The sequence below is a fragment of the Hyperolius riggenbachi genome, chromosome 4 (genome assembly GCF_040937935.1).
Source record: "Hyperolius riggenbachi isolate aHypRig1 chromosome 4, aHypRig1.pri, whole genome shotgun sequence".
Classification (NCBI taxonomy): Eukaryota; Metazoa; Chordata; class Amphibia; order Anura; family Hyperoliidae; genus Hyperolius; species Hyperolius riggenbachi.
The window spans coordinates 414,481,004-414,500,701 of record NC_090649.1 but is presented as its reverse complement, the minus strand read 5'-3'; the positions used below and the strand labels follow the sequence as shown (position 1 = coordinate 414,500,701).

At 44.7% G+C, this 19,698-nt stretch overlaps 1 protein-coding gene across 5 annotated transcripts in view; it reads right to left on the bottom strand.

Annotated features, from left to right (window-relative positions):
* Positions 1–4,955: 4,955 nt before the first annotated feature.
* The window catches only part of LOC137504249 (cytoskeletal protein Sojo-like), a 44,656-nt gene continuing 29,913 nt past the window's right edge, over positions 4,956–19,698 (bottom strand). For 4 of the 5 annotated variants that reach the window (XR_011019451.1, XR_011019450.1, XR_011019453.1 and 1 more), the window contains exons 6-9: positions 13,289–13,394; positions 9,380–9,508; positions 9,038–9,170; positions 4,956–5,247 (exon numbers count right to left, since the gene is read on the bottom strand). Coding sequence is in view for 1 of the 5 variants with exons in the window: in XM_068232407.1 (XP_068088508.1) it covers positions 5,203–5,247; positions 9,380–9,508; positions 13,289–13,394 (280 nt within the window). In the remaining 4 variants the exon portion in view is untranslated. The remainder of the gene's footprint in view (positions 5,248–9,037; positions 9,171–9,379; positions 9,509–13,288; positions 13,395–19,698) is intronic. The other variant, XM_068232407.1, reaches the window with a different exon arrangement.

The window sequence follows — 19,698 nt, the reverse complement described above, 5'->3', positions numbered from 1 at the left end:
ACCCTGAACAAGCAGGGAGATCAGGCGTTTCTGACTGGATTAGCTGCATGCTTGTTTTTAGGTGTGTGAGTCACACTATTGCAGCCAAAGAGATGAGCAGGACAGCCAGGCACATGGGATTGTTTACAAGTATAATAAATATGGTAGCTGCCATATGCCTCTCACTTCAGGTTCCTTTTAAAGCCAATGGGTACCGGTTAAAAAAAGAAAGTCAGATACTCACCTAAGGAGAGGGAAGGCTCGGTCCTAATGAGCCTTCCCTCTCCTCTCCCGGTGCTGCGCAGGGACTTCGGAGGTCTTCGGGAGCACTCGGGCTTCCGAAGACGGGCCGCTCCATACTACGTACGCGCGAGCGCGTCATAGAGGGCGCTCGCGCATGCGTAGTATGGAGCGGCCGCGTCATTGGGAGCCCGAGTGCTCCCGAAAGGTCCCTTCGGCATGCGGAAGTGGCAGTATTTGACCGATCTGGTCGAATACTGCCACGGGGGATCCTGCGCGGGACCGGGCACCGGGAGAGGAGAGGGAAGGCTCATTAGGACCGAGCCTTCTCTCTCCTTAGGTGAGTATCTGACTTTTTCTTTTTTTAACCAGTAAACATTCACTTTAAGCTTAAAATAATGTTATTAGTTGCATGGGGCTGTAAAACGGTCCATATCAAAACATTTTATGGACATGCAAGACACGCCCCCCACTTGAAATAATTGTCCTGTGGGACCATGTAGTATTTAGTGCACTGGGAACAGCATCAGTCTTATGCTGGGCATACACGGTACGTTTACTACCGTGTAATCGAGCAGCTGATGGCTCGATTGATAATTTCCGACGTGTCCGATACCCCGCCGGATCTATTCCGCGTTCGATACCGGCAGGCAGGACAAAAGAAATGAGCGGAAGATAAGGAAGCGCCCGCGGGGGCTTCTTTGGAATAAAAAATATAAATAGGTGGTCACCCAATACATTTCCTTCAAACCTGCTGTTTATCAGGAAAAATTATAGATCAAGGTATGGCAATTCCTGTTAAAACACAGAATACAGGGCCTCCAAACTTGCAGACCAAATATCCCGCTAGTATTTATGGTAGATAATATTTACAACGGTGGATACAAGAGAGAATTACCTATGCAAAAGACCTCACATCTGAGATAGGGATGAAATCATTTTAAAGGGGAACTGAAGAGACAGGTATATGGAGGCTGCCATGTTTATTTTCTTTTAAGCAATACCAGTTGCCTGGCAGCCCTGCTGATCCTCTGCCTCTAATACTATTAGCCATAGCCCCTGAACAAGCATGCAGCAGATCAGGTGTTTCTGACTTTAAAGTCAGATCTGACAAGACTAGCTGCATGCTTGTTTCTGGTGTTGTTCAGATACTACTGCAGAAAAATAGACCAGCAGGGCTGCCAGGCAACTGGTATTGATTAAAAGGAAATAAATATGGCAGCCTCCATATACCTCTTACTTCAGTTCCCCTTTAAGAAATAAAAAATGAGCTTGAAATTAAATTCTGAATTTCATACTTATCTCCAATTGAGTTGTTAGGCAATGCTTCCTATTGGCCAAAAAACCTGCTCTCCCTATTTGAAAATTGCAATGAAAGCCATCTTTTTGTGCTATGAGACTCTTTTTAAAAGACACCTGAGGTGAAAATAAACTAATGAAATAAACAATTGTCTATCTTCCTCCTCCTAAAAATGACTTAAGATATTCCACAGTTTTATTTTGTTTAAATCTACTTAAGTTTTAACTGTTTTATTTTTGCTCAATACACATTCATTGAAGTATGCCAGAGATAAAATCTATGAACTATTGATCCTTTTATCTCGTTCCTGCTCTCAGATGCTATTTTCTGTTAGGAAAGTGTTTTATAGTTAGAATTTCTTATCAGCGAGGGTCACACTGTAGTCACTTCCTGTCTGAGTCAGGACTGATTCAGCCACTTACATACCTGGTATTTAACTCTTTCAGGTAGAGAAAGAAAAAAAGGAACACAGCATAGTTATTTGTGTGCTAGGCATTGTGCATACCCATGTCTATCTCATCATGTCACATGTCAACTTGGGTATCCTTTAAAGCGGTATAAAACCCTGATAATATTCAATAAAACCATGTTTTCCTACTTTTTATATGCCATATGGTTATATTTACATTTGTGCATAAGTATTATTAATTTTGAAATTATATGTTCCCAAAAGTAGTTTTTTGCTTTGAGAGCTGCCTTTGCATTTTATTCATAACTGGTTTTATTCATGTTGTATTGAAGGCAGAAATGCTTTCAGTGTCTCTCTGTGTCCAGGAGCTTCTGCACAGTCAGAGAATGTGTCACATTCCTCACTTGATACAATTAAGTAAACACAAGATAATGTTATCTCCACTTTGGATGCGTCCAGATTTCTCTGCACTGAACTTTCAAGACCTGTGTTTAACTAATTGAATGCTGTTCTATTAAAAAAAATGGTGGTAGTATATAATATGCTGTAAATATTTTTTTAGAGCAAAGAAGAAATGCTGGGTTTCACTCCGCTTTAAGGACTTTCTGGAGAATTTGTTGAGACATATTGACGATTGGTCAAAAAAACTAAGAACAATTGTATCCTTGGAACAGTAGCAGACAACCACTAAGTATTTAACTAGGTACTCCCAAGTGGGCATCTCATTTCTTGCTGGTACATGACCCCCTTTAAACTACAGAAGTCAAAAATTTCACTGATAATTTGGGGCTATGCTGGAGGAAATGCGGATCAGAAGGGAAGGGAAGCTGGTCTGCTTCTTTCATCTTTTGGGCATGCTCATTTTTTTTAACCAGTATGGAAAAAGGTTTTCTGTGCCATATCAGAAATCACAGGAATGCATATAGAACCCCACCTGTTTGCCCTTTTGCATTGGTTTAGATCTTATCTCTAAACCAGATCGATAAGTTTCGTACTTACTGTGCTACACGGCAAGCCATATGTTAAAGTGATACTGTAGGGGGGGGGGGTCGGGGGAAAATGAGTTGAACTTACCCAGGGCTTCTAATGGTCCCCCGCAGACATCCTGTGCCCGCGCAGTCACTCACCGATGCTTCAGCCCCGCCTCCAGTTCACTTCTGGAATTTCAGACTTTAAAGTCTGAAAATGACTGCGCCTGCATTGCAGTGTCCTCGATCCCGCTGAGGTCACCAGGAGCGTACTGCGCAGGCCCAGTATGGTCTGTGCCTGCGCAGTACGCTCCTGTTGACATCAGCGGGATTGAGGACACGGCAACGCAGGCGCAGTGGTTTTCAGACTTTAAAGTCTGAAATTCCAGAAGTGACCCGGAGGCGGGGCCGGAGCATCAGTGAGTGGCTGCGCGGGCACAGGATGTCTGCGGGGGATCATTAGAAGCCCTGGGTAAGTTCAACTCATTTTCCCCCGACCCCCCTACAGTATCCCTTTAAGGATGAAATAATGCAGACCCTCCAGACTTACATCATATCATTAGGATAAAAACCCCTTAATCTAGATTTGGAGAGTAGATAGAAACTACCGGAACATCCCGCTGTTTAAGGGACTCGCACACCTACAGTAAGATCGTTTAGTAAGGTACAGTCTAGTAAAATGCCCAGCACAGATAAAACCAGTTCTTGGAATAATAGCACCCCAAGGTTCAGTTCCCGTAGCATAAGCATCATTTTAAAGAGGTTTGAGGTATCAGTTGATCGTTTATTTAGAAGTATAAACGTGGCTAAACGATACATCTGCTGTTTTTGCAGCCAATTGACCAATCCAATTTGATAAATATTGAATTGGATAAAAATTGCTGCAACAAGCACGACTGATCAGACATGCTGGAAAATCTTGACATGATTGATCAGATGTGTGGTGGCAACAGCATGCGATATTGCAATTGACTAATGCAATGGAACCCCTGGCTGTTACGCCCCCACCTTCAAATGTTATGTGTGCCCCTCTGGTGCCCATGTATTAAAATATCTCACCTGTCTGCTGCCACCCTGAGAACACCTGCTCTTCTGCATATTCCAGTCCCACGTGGCTTACGCATACAACAGGTGGACTCGCGATGGCAGCGGACAGATAAGATATTTGAATGCATGGGCAAAGTGGGGCACAAATAACATTTGGGGGGCTGCGAGGCGGTGAAACAAAGCCTATTCCTGAAAGATTTTGTGCTGGAATCGGCCTGCAGTGTATGGGAAGCCAACAGATCCCTCTCTGATCAGATAGAGCGCTGTCTCTTGGTCCATCTGCACAAACATTGCTAGATGTATGGACACCTTAAGTGTTTAATGTTTGTTCATTAAAAGCTATGCTTATTTTTCTGTCAATGGCACTCCTATGCAATATCCTTATTTGCTACAGTATACCCAATTACTGTCAGACTATCTTGTACAGATGGATACTTTGATTATTACTTGCATTGAACTGTACGCTTTGAAAATGTTAACAAAACTGAAGAAAAAAATAAATAAAGTGGACCAACTAAGTCATGTCAAGGTGGAATTTGATTGGTGCATTTTCAAGCTGCAAAAACGTGCATAATCCTGCATCAACTTAGAAAAATTTGTATCTCATTGACTATCCCTAGCACAGGGGTGTCAAACTCAAATACAAAGCGGAACAAAATTGTACACTGGGACCAAGTCGTGGGCCAACCTCAATGTCTACTGGCCACCATCCTCCCTTTTAAGGTTCCAGGGGTCTAATGCCCCTTCCATATACATTTCCTTGGTGTTTAGTGGCCCTCCCTCCCCTTTACAATTCCCTGGTGTCTAGAGGCTCCCACCCTCCTCTATACAGTTTTCTAGTGTTTAGTTCTTCCACCTACCTCCACCATATGACTTCCCTGGTGGTCTAGAGAGAGACAAACATAATGCAAAGTTGGGAAACCATTTGAGGGCCAAAGTTTGACATGTATGGCCTAGCAGGAAGCTGCCCAGTATCATTTTTACTATAAAACGTCCAATTTCTATAGGCACATGTAGAAATGTTTTAATAATTTTCATAAGTTTGCATTTGTGTATAAAACGATCATTGATTGTTAAAAAAAAATGTAAGAAAGAAAATAGTGTCCGTTAAAATACATTCCAGCTCTGTATAGATTTGAATTCCTGTAGGTGATTTTGCCATGGCGGTTCCAGCAGTGACACCATCAGTACTGTTTGGGAAGTATTGTATTTTTGGGTCAGGATACATCAATGCGGCCCTGAAACTCTTATTGGTCAGCTCACATCTCTGCTGGTTTTGGCCACAAAAAATGTCTGATTTTCTCCTAAAACACAGATATACAAATATATTTTAGTGCAATCAGGTCTCACAATAAGAAACATTCAACATGCACTTCACTCAGCACAACTAAACAAACACCAATTTAGCAATATAGATTTACAGCTTGGCTACACCTAATTTTATTGTAAAAAGTGACATCTTGACAATTGTTCCCTTTAAAAAAAAATGGCAGTAATGGTGAAGAGAACTGTCAACGAAAAACCCAAGTCTAGTTCTGGAACCATAAATGTCCATGTAGACATCATAGATCTGTCTGCGCTGTAATTCAAACAAATGTGTGAGGAGCAGGGCTGGTTTTGAAGCACACACACAAACAAGTGTGGCCACCCCAACCCCCTTTGTAAGAGTGGCCAGTACATTAATTCCCGGACCCAATACAATAACACCCAGAATAAACCCTCCACTTCCCTTTAGTTAATGTGGCCAGCAGAGTAAGTAAATCCACCACCATTTAGAGCAACCCAAGGCGAGGAGGATATGGAGGCTGCTAAATGCATTTCCTTTTAGGCTGCTTCCACACAGGGACGTTACAGGCGCACGTTAGCGCAGCCTGTAACGCTCCCCCAACGCACAGCAATGTAACACAAGTGGGCTGTTCACAGTGCCCACGTTGCGTTACATGTAACCTGCACGTTGTAGTGAAAGTGCAGCATGCTGTGCGTTCTAGTGGCTTTAGCCGCGTTTGACTGTCTGTGGGGGGCGGAGAGGAGGCGGGGAGATGCCGCTACAGTAGCCGTGCACATGGCTACTTAATATGCACTGGCGGCCGCTGATTGGCCGGCGGGACCACGTGATGTGGAGTGTCGCTCCGCATCACGTGGTCCCGCCGGCCAATTAGCGCCACCCTGGGAGACCTTATGCGGATAGAGCCGCCTAACGTGGCTCACTCTACCGTCCTCTCCCGCACCACCATGCGTTGCGTTAGGGGCATGTTATGCGACCATAACGTCCCCTAAAACGCAACGTCTTGGTGTGTAAGTAGCCTTAAACAATACCAGTTGCCTGGTAGCCCCGCTGATCTACTTGTCTGCATATGTCTGAATTAAACCAAAAACAAGCATGCAGCTAATCTTTTCAGATCTGGCAACAATGTCAGAAACACCTGACCTATTGCATGCTTTTTCAGGATCTATAGCTAAGTATTAGAGGCAGAGGATCAGCCAGGCAACTGGTGTTGTTTAAAAGGAAAAATATATGGCAGCCTCCCTATACCTCTCGCTTCAGTTGTCCTTTAAAGGACACATCCGACCTCAATTAAAATAAACAAAATCCACTTACCCGGGGCTTCCTCCAGCTGTCCTGTGCCCTTGCCACAGTTCTGCTCACCTCCGGTAGCCCAGGTCCCCTCCAACGCAGGATGTTCACTGCGCAAGCATCTCTCAGAGTCGCACTGACATCGGACTGTACTGCGCAGATGCAGTAGTTCTGCGCCTGCGCAGTACAGTCCAGATGACGGCACCGCGACCAGTGAGTGAACGTTGGAGCACAGGAGAAGCCGAACCGAAACCCGACCTGGCGAGGACGGCATCTCTACCGGAGGGGACCGGGAGCCACCAGATCTGCGGCGAGGGCACAGGACGGCTGCCAGGGGCTGGAGGAAGCCCCAGGTAAGTGGATTTTTTATTTTTAAAGTGCTCGGACTTTCCCCTTAAAGAGTCTAAATTCACTTTTTTAACATGCAGTCATGTTGCCTTCACTGAGAGGGGCGGGGAAGAGGCGAAGATCCGTGGGCAGATTGACGCGCATGGAGGCAGAGCTGCAGCTGAAAGCTCTGCCTCCATGAGCAGCAAAATCCACAACCAAGAAAGTCGTGGATTTTGCAGGGGGGATTTGGGGGGTATAAACCCCTCGTTTTGCCAGATTGAGAGGGGCGGGGGAGAGGCGGCGATCAGCGGGGATTGACGCGCTGAGAGGCAGAGCTACAGCCATAAGCTCTGCCTCATCAGGAAGCGCTCTCCGGAGGTAGGAGAGGGGATTTGGGGTTATAAACCCCTCATTTTGCCGCAGGATAGCGGCGTTTTAGCAGGGGTTATACTGCTTAAAGCCAGTGGTTACCTATTTAAAAACCAAAAAGTCAGATACTCACCTAATGAGAGGGAAGGCTCGGTCCTAATGAGCCTTCCCTCTCCTCTCCCGGTGCCCTCGGTGCTGCGCTGGCTCCCCCGTTTGCGTCCGCCGCCGCAGGGACTTCGGAGGTCTTCGGGAGCACTCGAGCTTCCGAAGACGGGCCGCTCCATACTACGCACGCGCGAGTGCGTCATAAAGGGCGCTCGCGCATGCGTAGTGTGGAGCGGCCCGTCTTCGGGAGCCTGAGTGCTCCCGAAGGCTTCCGAAAGCTCCCTTCGGCATGCGGAAGTGGCAATATTTGACCGAACTGGTCGAATACTGCCACGGGGGATCCTGCGCGGGCCAAGCACCGGGAGAGGAGAGGGAAGGCTCATTAGGACCGAGCCTTCCCTCTCCTTAGGTGAGTATCTGACTTTTTGGTTTTTAAATAGGTAAACATTCACTTTAACATGACTGCATGTTAAAAAAGTGAATTTAGACCCGCTTCAGAGTCTCTTTAAAGTTGAAGCTGTTTGTTGTGCTTGTTTCCATGTATGAGTGTGGTCGAGCTGCCAGGCAATTGGTATTGTTTAAGTGTAACTGTCGGGCATAAAAATCAAAATTCAATTATTTACTTTTATCTAATAATTTAAGTAATAAGGATGCTAACCAGGCAATTCAAAAGTTAAAATCACAATTACTTTTCTTGTTTATAAATGATCATTCCCCAGTTTACCTGACTCTTATTTGGTACACACAAAATTTGGTACACAAAAAGGAAGATGGTGGGTTGTTATTTTTTGCTTCTGTACATTAGTTAAGTCTGAGGGGAAATATAGAAGCAAAATAGACAACCCAGCATGCACTGCAACTTCCTTAGTGCGGCAACGTACCAAATAAGAGTCATGTAAACTGAGGAATGATCATTTATAAACAAGAAAAGTAAAAGATTTTAACTCTTGGATTGCCTGGTTAGCATCCGTATTACTTGTTTACCAGATAAAACTAAAGAATTGATTTTTAATTTTATGCCCAACAGTTACACTTTAAAAGGAAATAAATATGGCTGCCTCCATATTCTACTCACTTCAGTTGTTCTTTGTTTCAATTGTTTTTTATTGAAAAGTTTTGTAAGTAATACAGATCAAATTTCAATAAGAACATGTTTCAACATCAGTAAACAGAAACAGCATAAAGAATTAACAGTAGGCTTATCATAGCCTGAGCAAACAGCAACCGGTATGACATTAGTAATCTCAATACACTGATCTGTGAGTAGAGCAACTATTGCAATAAGTAGTCAGACAGGAAGTTCCTATACGCTGCTTAACAGGATAGTCCGTCCACCAACTTCAGTTGTTCTTTAATGTCGACGTTTGTTTAGAGGGTTCTGTTGCAGCGCAGGAAGGGGGGGGGGGGGGGGGGGTTAGGGAGACCGGGGATGCCTCTGGATGGCTTCTCCCTACTGAGCCATCTATGGTAATTTATTTTTTCCTTAAGATACAGGTGTACTTTAGGAGGGACAGTAGCAAGAATAACATAATGAATACAAATTAAAATTGCTGATTTTTAGTAAGTAGTAAGTGTTTGCCCATTCTAAAAAATGTCCTCTCTCCGATTTACATTCTGAAATGTACCACTGGTGGTGACATCTTTAGTTCTGCCAGGTGATCTGTACAGAATGTTCCTTACTGACAGTTCTATGCACTGAGGGAAATATTGCTTACTTGGCAGTTGGATGAAGCTGTTATTTCCCACAATGCAACAAGGTTCACAGAAATCAAACTTTCAGGACCATGGTCATGACATCACACTGTGGGAGGGGTTTCGCCATACAGCCATACAGACCCTTCTGGTGGTCTATGTGAGAAAAGGTAAATATTTCTTAAAAATGGAGTATCAGTTACTGATTGGAATCAAGTTAAATCCTTGGTCAAAGTTCCCCTTTAAAGAGCAGCAGTCCAAATTTTAACGCATAACAAAATAAAATGCATTCACATTTTAGTGTCAGACCTCACAACATATAATTTTTTTTATTTACTGTATGGTTGTAATGAGAACAAGCATACCTGCTCTTGGAGCTGATTTTCAAATCTTTGGCACAGTGATTGCAGCTCATCTATAGTCCTGTTCTTCAACTTTAATTGTACTTTGATGTCTTCCAAGGCTGCCATCTTGGCCTTGCACTTATCACACTCCTACAACAATACAGTCAATATGCTTTTAAGTGGACCTGTACTCTTGCACAGGACAGAAGGAAAACATAGAGAAATGCACCCTGTCTGTATTTAGAGAGTTTAGCCTGTCTAATTCCCCCTCATCTGTAATTTGATCTCTCAGCTGCATCAGCTGGCTGCCTCTGCAAAACAGCTAATTTGTAAACACAGGATGTTAACTCTATGTCTGCTTCCATGAAAGCAGGAAGTAGACACGTTGCAGATTTTTACAGCAGAGAGGAAGTCCTGAGTGCAGGTCCATTTTAAGAGGCTGCTTATGATCTAAGATCTATGCAGCAATTAGCTCCAGTTCATCCTGTCACTTTTAATGCAACCGATTAATTAGCAATGCGTGCATTTTGTGCAATGCGCTTCTGGATTTTTGGCAATGACTATATTGAAAGTACCCGGCTGAATTAGAGTGCATACACACATTACATTTTTATTGGCCAATCATTGCCTAATTTTACCACTTCCATGTAGAATGAGGGCCAACAGATTTTGAATACTTGGAGCACATTGTGTACTTAAGTTCAAATACTACATGGAGGTTAAATTGGCTAATCATTGTCCAATCAATATTGGATGTGTGTACACACTCTTAAGGTGCATACACACATCAGACTATAGTCTTTGGAAACTGAAAGATCACAGACCAATCTTACCACCCTTCATGTAGTATGAGAGCCATACTCTACACAGTCTATTCTATGGAGCTGAACTCCACATCAGAAAAAAATCTTTGCAAGATGCTGCACACACAGATGCTGTACAGACACAAAAGATCAGTATCTGCAAAAGATCTGTTCCTACCAAAAATCCATCCCTGCAAATTGCAATGATAGTCTATGAGATCTGCAGATCATCATACACACATGATTTAACTGACATTCATCTGCAGATCAGATCCACCAGGATGGATTTTTAGATTTGCGGATGATTGCTTGATCTGCAGATGAATGTCAGTTAAATCATGTGTGTATGATGATCTGCAGATCTCATAGACTATCATTGCAATTTGCAGGAATGGATTTTTGGCAGGAACAGATCTTTTGCAGATACTGATCTTTTGTGTCTGTACAGCATCTGTGTGTGCAGCATCTTGCAAAGATTTTTTTCTGATGTGGAGTTCAGCTCCATAGAAAAGACTGTGTAGAGTATGGCTCTCATACTACATGAAGGGTGGTAAGATTGGTCTGTGATCTTTCATCTTCCAAAGACTATAGTCTGATGTGTGTATGAGCCTTTAGTCTTGTAGCTCCTCCTTCTGAATTTACATACAAACAATCATTAACCTTCAGCAGCCATTGTGTTCTGGCTGCAGGTTGTAGCTCTCCTGCACCTGTGACAGTACAGCCCATTTATATAATGGAGTGAGCAGTGCAGTTTGTCACTCCCTGATGATCACTCCCTGATGGCGCAGCACAGTGACGTAGTGGTTAGCACTCTCGTCTTGCAGCGCTGGGCCCCTTGTTTGAATCCCAGCCGGGTCAACATCTGCAAGGAGTTTGTATGTTCTCCTGCGTGGGTTTCATCCGGGCACTCCGGTTTCCTCACACATCCCAAAAACATACAAATAAGTTAATTGGCTTCCCCCTAAACTTGTTCCTAGACTACCATACATACACTACAGTTTATACATAGACATAGGACTATAGTAGGGATTCGATTGTGAGCTCCTCTGAGGGACAGTTAGTGACATGACTATATATACTCTGTAAAGTGCTGCAGAAGATGTCGGCACTATATAAATACTAAGAATAATGATCTTTGACTTATTTATGTGCATGCATGTACAGGTAGTCCCCGGTTAACGAACGAGATAGGGACTGTAGGCTCGTTCTTAACCTGAATCCGTCCTTAAGTCGGAACGCTGTGCCTTCTCTGTCCCCTGTGCTTCCAGTGTCCCCCCTCTGTGTCATCTCTGCCCCCTCTGTGTCTCCTTGTGCCTCCTGTGCCCCCTTTCCTAATGTAGAGTATGCACAGCAGAATTGATTACAAGTCTCACCTATTCCATGGTGGCTCCGAGCCAATCAGCGGCGTCCTCTCTCCCTTCACCATTCCTTCCAGCGGCTTCACTATTAGCGTTGCGTAATGACACAATCAGAAGGAGCTGTGGGTTCTCCTTTTCATTGCGTCATTACGCAACGCTAGGGAAGCCGCTGGGAAGAGCATTAAGGGGAGAGAGGACGCCGCTGATTGGCATAAAGGGGGCACAGAGGTAGTCCCTGGGCTGCGTGACGTCATCGCGGTGGGCGTTCGTATCGCCGGGTCGTTCGTAAGTCAGGGGGTTCGTAACCCGGGGACTACCTGTATTCCCTAGAATGGTAGAACCAGACAGGCCTCAGCATGAATCCCAGGTTCATAAGCATGAAATGTTTGCTTGCTTACTGACTAGAGTGGGCAGAGTAGGGACCCCTTCGACTTGAAGAAACCTCAACGTTGGTGAAAGGGACTAGTACGGAATGCTTTTGCATGCAAACCATTTTGGAACCAAATATCCTCCATTTAGTTCAACAGAATATAGCTTGCATTCAAGTTGTTTTTAATGTTACTGGAGTTCCAGCTTGTTGTGAGTGTTGAAGTGCAGAGGGTTAATAATTGTTTGTATGTAAACTGACCACTCCCCTCAGCACCTCCTTTCCCGTTTAAAGAGGAACTCCAGTGAAAATAATGTGATTAAAAAAGTGTTTCATTTTTACAATAATTATGTATACATTATTTAGTCAGTGTTTGTCCATTGTAAAATATTTCCTCTCCCTGATTTACATTCTGACATTTATCACATGGTGACATTTTTACTGCTGGCAGGTGATGCCACTGGAAGGAGATGCTGCTTGCTTTTTTGGCAGTTGGAAACAGCTGTCATTTCCCACAGTGCGACAAGGCTCCGACAGTGTGAAGTCAGGATCTCAGAGCTGTGAGGCGTTGACATCACACTGTGGGAGGGGTTTCACCACAATATCAGCCATACAGAGCCCCCTGATGATCTGTTTGTGAAAAGGAAAAGATTTCTCATAGGAAAGGGGGTATCAGCTACTGATTGGGATGAAGTTCAATTCTTGGTTACGGTTTCTCTTTAAATTCTGGGTCCTTGAAAGGATTTAGCTTCCCTTGCTTGTGGCCATAGGATCCAACATGGCTCCAGTCAGTCACAATTCATGGGGCTTCCATGAAAACTTTTGACGGGACCCACAATGGTCACACCCCTTGCCCTTCACAGCCTAGGGGCCCATCTCACAAGGGTCATAAAACAAGAGTGGCCATCATGATCTTCACACCCATAACAAGTGTAGCCACAAAAACACCTGATCTGAAGTATAGTCCCCTGTATGGGAGGAAGGGAAGGTTAGTAGTTGTGGCCCCCACAGCTCTGGGCCCCATGCTGCAGGTGCTGCTCCCATCTAGGTATGTCCCCCAGCTCCAATTCATGACTCAACATAGCAGCCAGAAGCAGTTTTTTCACTTCTGAAAGACCCAAGCTGGGCATTAGCTTCCACACACTATATTATGGCATGCTTATGAGTTTATAAGGGAAAGTACAACAGAAGCGTTAATTGCAGCAATGGATTAGTTTGATTTGGCTGCTTTAATCCCCCCAAATTTTCCCTACAGAGAGATTATCCTGCTCATAATGCTAGCTGCTTTCCACAGGGGATCTCATAGCAGGACTGGAAGAAAGAACATCCTTGTCTGTTCATCAGAAGGCCTATAATCCGGAGCTCTGTAACACCAGTGATGTGGCACCACCAGTGACCTTACTTGTTTGGAAATTCTCTCTCTCTTCAGCTGGGTCCTAAGCAATTGAGCCTCTTCTGCTAATCGAGTCATTTCTTTCTGCAGCTCTTCCATCTGCTTCTGGTGCTCCCTAGAGTTTCATACAGAAAAAAAGAGTAAAGACATTTGTAGGATCAAATGAAAAAAAAGATTTCAGCGCTCACAATAATATACTAAAATGGTAAACCCAGATGGTGCAAACCCCCTTTCTGGGTGTATACTGTCTAAATGGCACTTAACCACAAAGTCCAAGATAAGATCCGCAGCGCTGTATTGGTGTATATCGTATAGGAGTTTCATGTCGCTATGGCAACTTAGTGAATATGATATGTGAGGGGGGGAATTACTTCCTGGATGGTGGCTGGGAGGTGTTTAGCAAATAAAAGGGCAGCGTGGACGTCACTACGATTAGCCCCTGATAAGCTGTTATCAGCGAAACGCGTAGGGCGTGGCTTGAGTGACGTCAACGCGTACATGCGTAACGTGTGACGCGTACGCCAGCAATTGCAGCCGAGTGGTGTCACTGGCGTGATCCCCGGCGCTGCGTTTTAACAAACTAGAAGCGGCGTGGAGGGTTGTTTTGGACGGCGGGAGGCGGCCACCCGGGAGCTAATGCCTCCTAGCCTGCACCTTTGTAACCCATCCGGCTGCCTTATGAACTTTTTTTTGCCTCAAAGCTTGTTTTTAAAACCTTTTTATTGAAATAAAAGAAGATAATGCAAGAAGAGGCGGGTCCTCTTGTTTGTGTTTTTTCCACATTTCACACGATTGGGAAGGAGAGCCCAGCAGAGCCAGTAGTCACTGGAGGAGACCTAGTAGCCAGAGAGGCGACGGAGGGGCCAACACCCCCGGAAGCGAGACTTGGCACTTGAGACCTCAGGATCTGGTGAGTCTGTACCCGCAAGGGGATCTGCACTTCCATATTGCATCAAGTGTGATTGTTGTGGATAAGGGGGAGCGCATGATTATTTCCTACATTTGTAGGATGACAACTGCACAATACACTAAGAAAAACAGGAGCCTCTTTACCAGCTACTTCCTACAGCTCAGGCTTTTAGGATCCTTTCACGCTAGGGAGTTTGACTTTTTTAAAGCGCTGGCGATTTTCAAAATCAATCAAAATGTGCAATGAGTCTCTATGAGAAAGTTCACATCTGAGCGGTTCGTTTCCGATCCGCTCAGAAAAGCGGTGCATGGGCCATTTTTTGAGGCGATTCCGCCTCAATGGAAGGTATAGGAAAAACGCAAAACGCTCACAAAATCGCTTTGTGCAGAAATGTGTGTAGAAATGTTCTTTCCTCTTATGGAGGACCTCCCTGGCGTTCAATTTCCCCAGGATTTCTGTGCAAAAAGTGATAAAATACATTTTTGAAACTTTTTTTTCCCTGTAACTTGCCAAAATGTGTCAAGCAAGGGTCTAGTATACAGTGCAGGAGAGTATTGATGTGTATGCACTTTTATACTGTTCACAGCATGTTTTGTTTGGACAGAGAATTTGTCCATAACGCTAGGGAGGTTAACCACTTGAGGACCGCGGGCTTTACCCCCCTTAAGGACCGGCCACTTTTTTTCCATTCAGACCACTGCAGCTTTCACGGTTTATTGCTCGCTCATACAACCTACCACCTAAATGAATTTTGGCTCCTTTTCTTGTCACTAATAAAGCTTTCTTTTGGTGCTATTTGATTGCTCCTGCGATTTTTACTTTTTATTATATTCATCAAAAAAGACATGAATTTTGGCAAAAAAATGATTTTTTTTTAACTTTCTGTGCTGACATTTTTCAAATAAAGTAAAATTTCTGTATACATGCAGAGCGAAAAATGTGGACAAACAGGTTTTTGATTAAAAAAAAACCCATTCAGTGTATATTTATTGGTTTGGGTAAAAGTTATAGCGTTTACAAACTATGGTGCAAAAAGTGAATTTTCCCATTTTCAAGCATCTATGACTTTTCTGACCACCTGACATGTTTCATGAGGGGCTAGAATTCCAGGATAGTATAAATACCCCCCAAATGACCCCATTTTGGAAAGAAGATATCCCAAAGTATTCACTGAGAGGCATAGTGAGTTCATAGAAGATATTAATTTTTGTCACAAGTAAGCGGAAAATGACACTTTGTGACAAAAAAAAAAAAAAAAGGTTCCATTTCTTCTAACTTGCGACAAAAACAAATGAAATCTGCCACGGACTCACCATGCCCCTCTCTGAATACCTTGAAGTGTCTACTTTCCAAAATGGGGTCATTTGTGGGGTGTGTTTACTGTCCTCGCATTTTGGGGGGTGCTAATTTGTAAGCACCCCTGTAAAGTCTAAAGGTGCTCATTGGACTTTGGGCCCCTTAGCGCAGTTAGGCTGCAAAAAAGTGCCACACGTGGTATTGCCGTACTCAGGAGAAGTAGTATAATGTGTTTTGGGGTGTATTTTTACACATACCGATGCTGGGTGGGAGAAGTATCTCTGTAAATGACAATTTTTTAATTTTTTTTTTACACACAATTGTCCATTTACAGAGATCTTTCTCCCACTCAGCATGGGTATGTGTAAAAATACACCCCAAAACACATTATACTACTTCTCCTGAGTACGGTGATACCACATGTGTGCCACTTTTTTGCACCCTAACTGCGCTAAGGGGCCCAAAGTCCAATGAGTACCTTTAGGATTTCACAGGTCATTTTGAGAAATTTCGTTTCAAGACTACTCCTCATGGTTTAGGGCCCCTATAATGCCAGGACAGTATAGGAACCCCACAAATGACCCCATTTTAGAAAGAAGACACCCCAAGGTATTCCGTTAGTAGTACGGTGAATTCATAGAAGATTTTATTTTTTGTCACAAGTTAGCGGAAAATGACACTTTGTGAAAAAAAACAATAAAAATCAATTTCCGCTAACTTGTGACAAAAAATAAAATCTTCTATGAATTCACCGTACTACTAACAGAATACCTTGGGGTGTCTTCTTTCTAAAATGGAGTCATTAGTGGGGTTCCTATACTGTCCTGGCATTTTAGGGGCCCTAAACCGTGAGGAGTCGTCTTGAAACAAAATTTCTCAAAATGACCTGTGAAATCCTAAAGGTACTCATTGGACTTTGGGCCCCTTAGCGCAGTTAGGGTGCAAAAAAGTGCCACACATGTGGTATCGCCGTACTCGGGAGAAGTAGTACAATGTGTTTTGGGGTGTATTTTTACACATACCCATGCTGGGTGGGAGAAATAACTTTGTAAATGGACAATTGTGTGTAAAAAAATCAAAAGATTGTCATTTACTGAGGTATTTCTCCCACCCAGCATGGGTATGTGTAAAAATACACCCCAAAACACATTATACTACTTCTCCCGAGTACGGCGATACCACATGATTGGCACTTTTTTGCAGCCTAACTGCGCTAAGGGGCCCAAAGTCCAATGAGTACCTTTAGGATTTCACAGGTCATTTTTGTTTCAAGACTACTCCTCACGGTTTAGGGCCCCTAAAATGCCAGGGCAGTATAGGAACCCCACTAATGACCCCATTTTAGAAAGAAGACACCCCAAGGTATTCCGTTAGGAGTATGGTGAGTTCATAGAAGTTTTTATTTTTTTGTCACAAGTTAGCGGAAATTGATTTTAATTGTTTTTTTTCACAAAGTGTCATTTTCTGCTAACTTGTGACAAAAAATAAAATCTTCTATGAACTCACCATACTCCTAAATTGAATACGTTTGGGTGTCTTAGGGGCCCTAAACCGTGAGGAGTAGTCTTGAAACCAAATGTCGCAAAATGCCCTGTGAAATCCTAAAGGTACTCATTGGACTTTGGGCCCCTTAGCGTACTTAGGGTGTAAAAAAGTGCCACATATGTGGTACCGCCGTACTCAGGAGAAGTAGTATAATGTGTTTTGGGGTGTATTTTTACACATACCAATGCTGGGTGGGAGAAATATCTCTGTAAATGACAATTGTTTGATATTTTTTACACACAATTGTCCATTTACAGAGAGATTTCTCCCACCCAGCATGGGTATGTGTAAAAATACACCCCAAAACACATTATACTACTTCTCCTGAGTACGGCGATACCACATGTGTGACACTTTTTTGCAGCCTAGGTGCGCTAAGGGGCCCAACGTCCTAATCACAGGTCATTTTGAGGCATTTGTTTTCTAGACTACTCCTCACGGTTTAGGGCCCCTAAAATGCCAGGGCAGTATAGGAACCCCACAAGTGACCCCATTTTAGAGAGAAGACACCCCAAGGTATTCCGTTAGGTGTATGGCGAGTTCATAGAAGATTTTATTTTTTGTCACAAGTTAGTGAAAAATGACACTTTGTGAAAAAAAAAAAAAATCAATTTCCGCTAACTTTTGACAAAAAATAAAATCTTCTATGAACTCGTCATACACCTAACAGAATACATTGGGGTGTCTTTTTTCTAAAATGGGGTCAGTTTGTGGGGTTCCTATACCGCCCTGGCATTTTACGGGCCCAAAACCGTGAGTAGTCTGGAAACCAAATGTCTAAAAATGACTGTTTAGGGGTATAAGCATCTGCAAATTTTGATGACAGGTGGTCTATGAGGGGGCGAATTTTGTGGAACCGGTCATATGCAGGGTGGCCTTTTAGATGACAGGTTGTATTGGGCCTGATCTGATGGATAGGAGTGCTGGGGGGGGGGTGACAGGAGGTGATTGATGGGTGTCTCAGGGGGTGGTTAGAGGGGAAAATAGATGCAATCAATGCACTGGGGAGGTGATCGGAAGGGGGTCTGAGGGGGATCTGAGGGTTTGGCCGAGTGATCAGGAGCCCACACGGGGCAAATTAGGGCCTGATCTGATGGGTAGGTGTGCTAGGGGGTGACAGGAGGTGATTGATGGGTGTCTCAAGGTGTGATTAGAGGGGGGAATAGATGCAAGCAATGCACTGGCGAGGTGATCAGGGCTGGGGCCTGAGGGCATTCTGAGGGTGTGGGCGGGTGATTGAGTGCCCTAGGGGCAGATAGGGGTCTAATCTGATAGGTAGCAGTGACAGGGGGTGATTGATGGGTAATTAGTGGGTGTTTAGGGTAGAGAACAGATATAAACACTGCACTTGGGAGGTGATCTGACGTCGGATCTGCAGGCGAACTATTGGTGTGGGTGGGTGATCAGATTGCCCGCAAGGGGCAGGTTAGGGGCTGATTGATGAGTGGCAGTGCCAGGGGGTGATTGATGGGTGGCAGTGACAGGGGGTGATTGATGGGTGATTGACAGGTGATTGACAGGTGATCAGTGGGTTATTACAGGGAAGAACAGATGTAACTAATGCACTGGCGAATTGATAAGGGGGGGGGGTCTGAGGGCAATCTGAACGTGTAGGCGGGTGATTGGGTGCCCGCAAGGGGCAGATTAGGGTCTGATCTGATGGGTAACAGTGACAGGTGGTGATAGGGGGTGATTGATGGGTAATTAGTGGGTGTTTAGGGTAGATAACAGATGTAAACACTGCACTTTGGAGGTGATCTGATGTCGGATCTGTGGGCGATCTATTGGTGTGGGTGGGTGACCAGATTGCCCGCAAGGGGCAGGTTAGGGGCAGATTGATGGGTGGCATTGCCAGGGGGTGATTGATGGGAGGCAGTGACAGGGGGTGATTGATGGGTGATTGACAGGTGATCAGTGGGTTATTACAGGGAAGCACAGATGTAAAATATTGCACTGGCAAATTGATAAGGGGGGTCTGAGGGCAATCTGAGCGTGTAGGCGGGTGATTGCCCGCAAGGGGCAGATTAGGGTCTGATCTGATGGGTAACAGTGACAGGTGGTGATAGGGGGTGATTGATGGGTAATTAGTGGGTGTTTAGGGTAGATAACAGATGTAAACACTGCACTTGGGAGGTGATCTGACGTCGGATCTGCGGGCGATCTATTGGTGTGGGTGGGTGATCAGATTGCCCGCAAGTGGCAGGTTAGGGGCTGATTGATGGGTGGCAGTGATGGGTGATTGACAGGTGATTGACAGGTGATCAGGGGGATAGATGCATACAGTACACGGGGGGGTCTGGGGAGAATCTGAGGGGTGGGGGGTGATCAGGAGGGGGCAGGGGGCGGGGGGGGGATAAAAAAAAATAGCGTTGACAGATAGTGACAGGGAGTGATTGATGGGTGATTAGGGGGCTGATTGGGTGCAAACAGGGGTCTGGGGGGTGGGCAGGGGGGGGTCTGAGGGGTGCTGTGGGCGATCTGGGGCGGGGGGGGGGGGAAGAAATCCGTGTGCTTGGGTGCGACATAGGGTGGCTGCAGCCTGCCCTGGTGGTCCCTCGGACATTGGGACCACCAGGGCAGGAGGCAGCCGGCGGGATGTTACGGCGGGTATGCAGAGACAGGTGCCGGTGGAGGATCGCGTCACGGATGACGCGATCGCTCCGCCCAT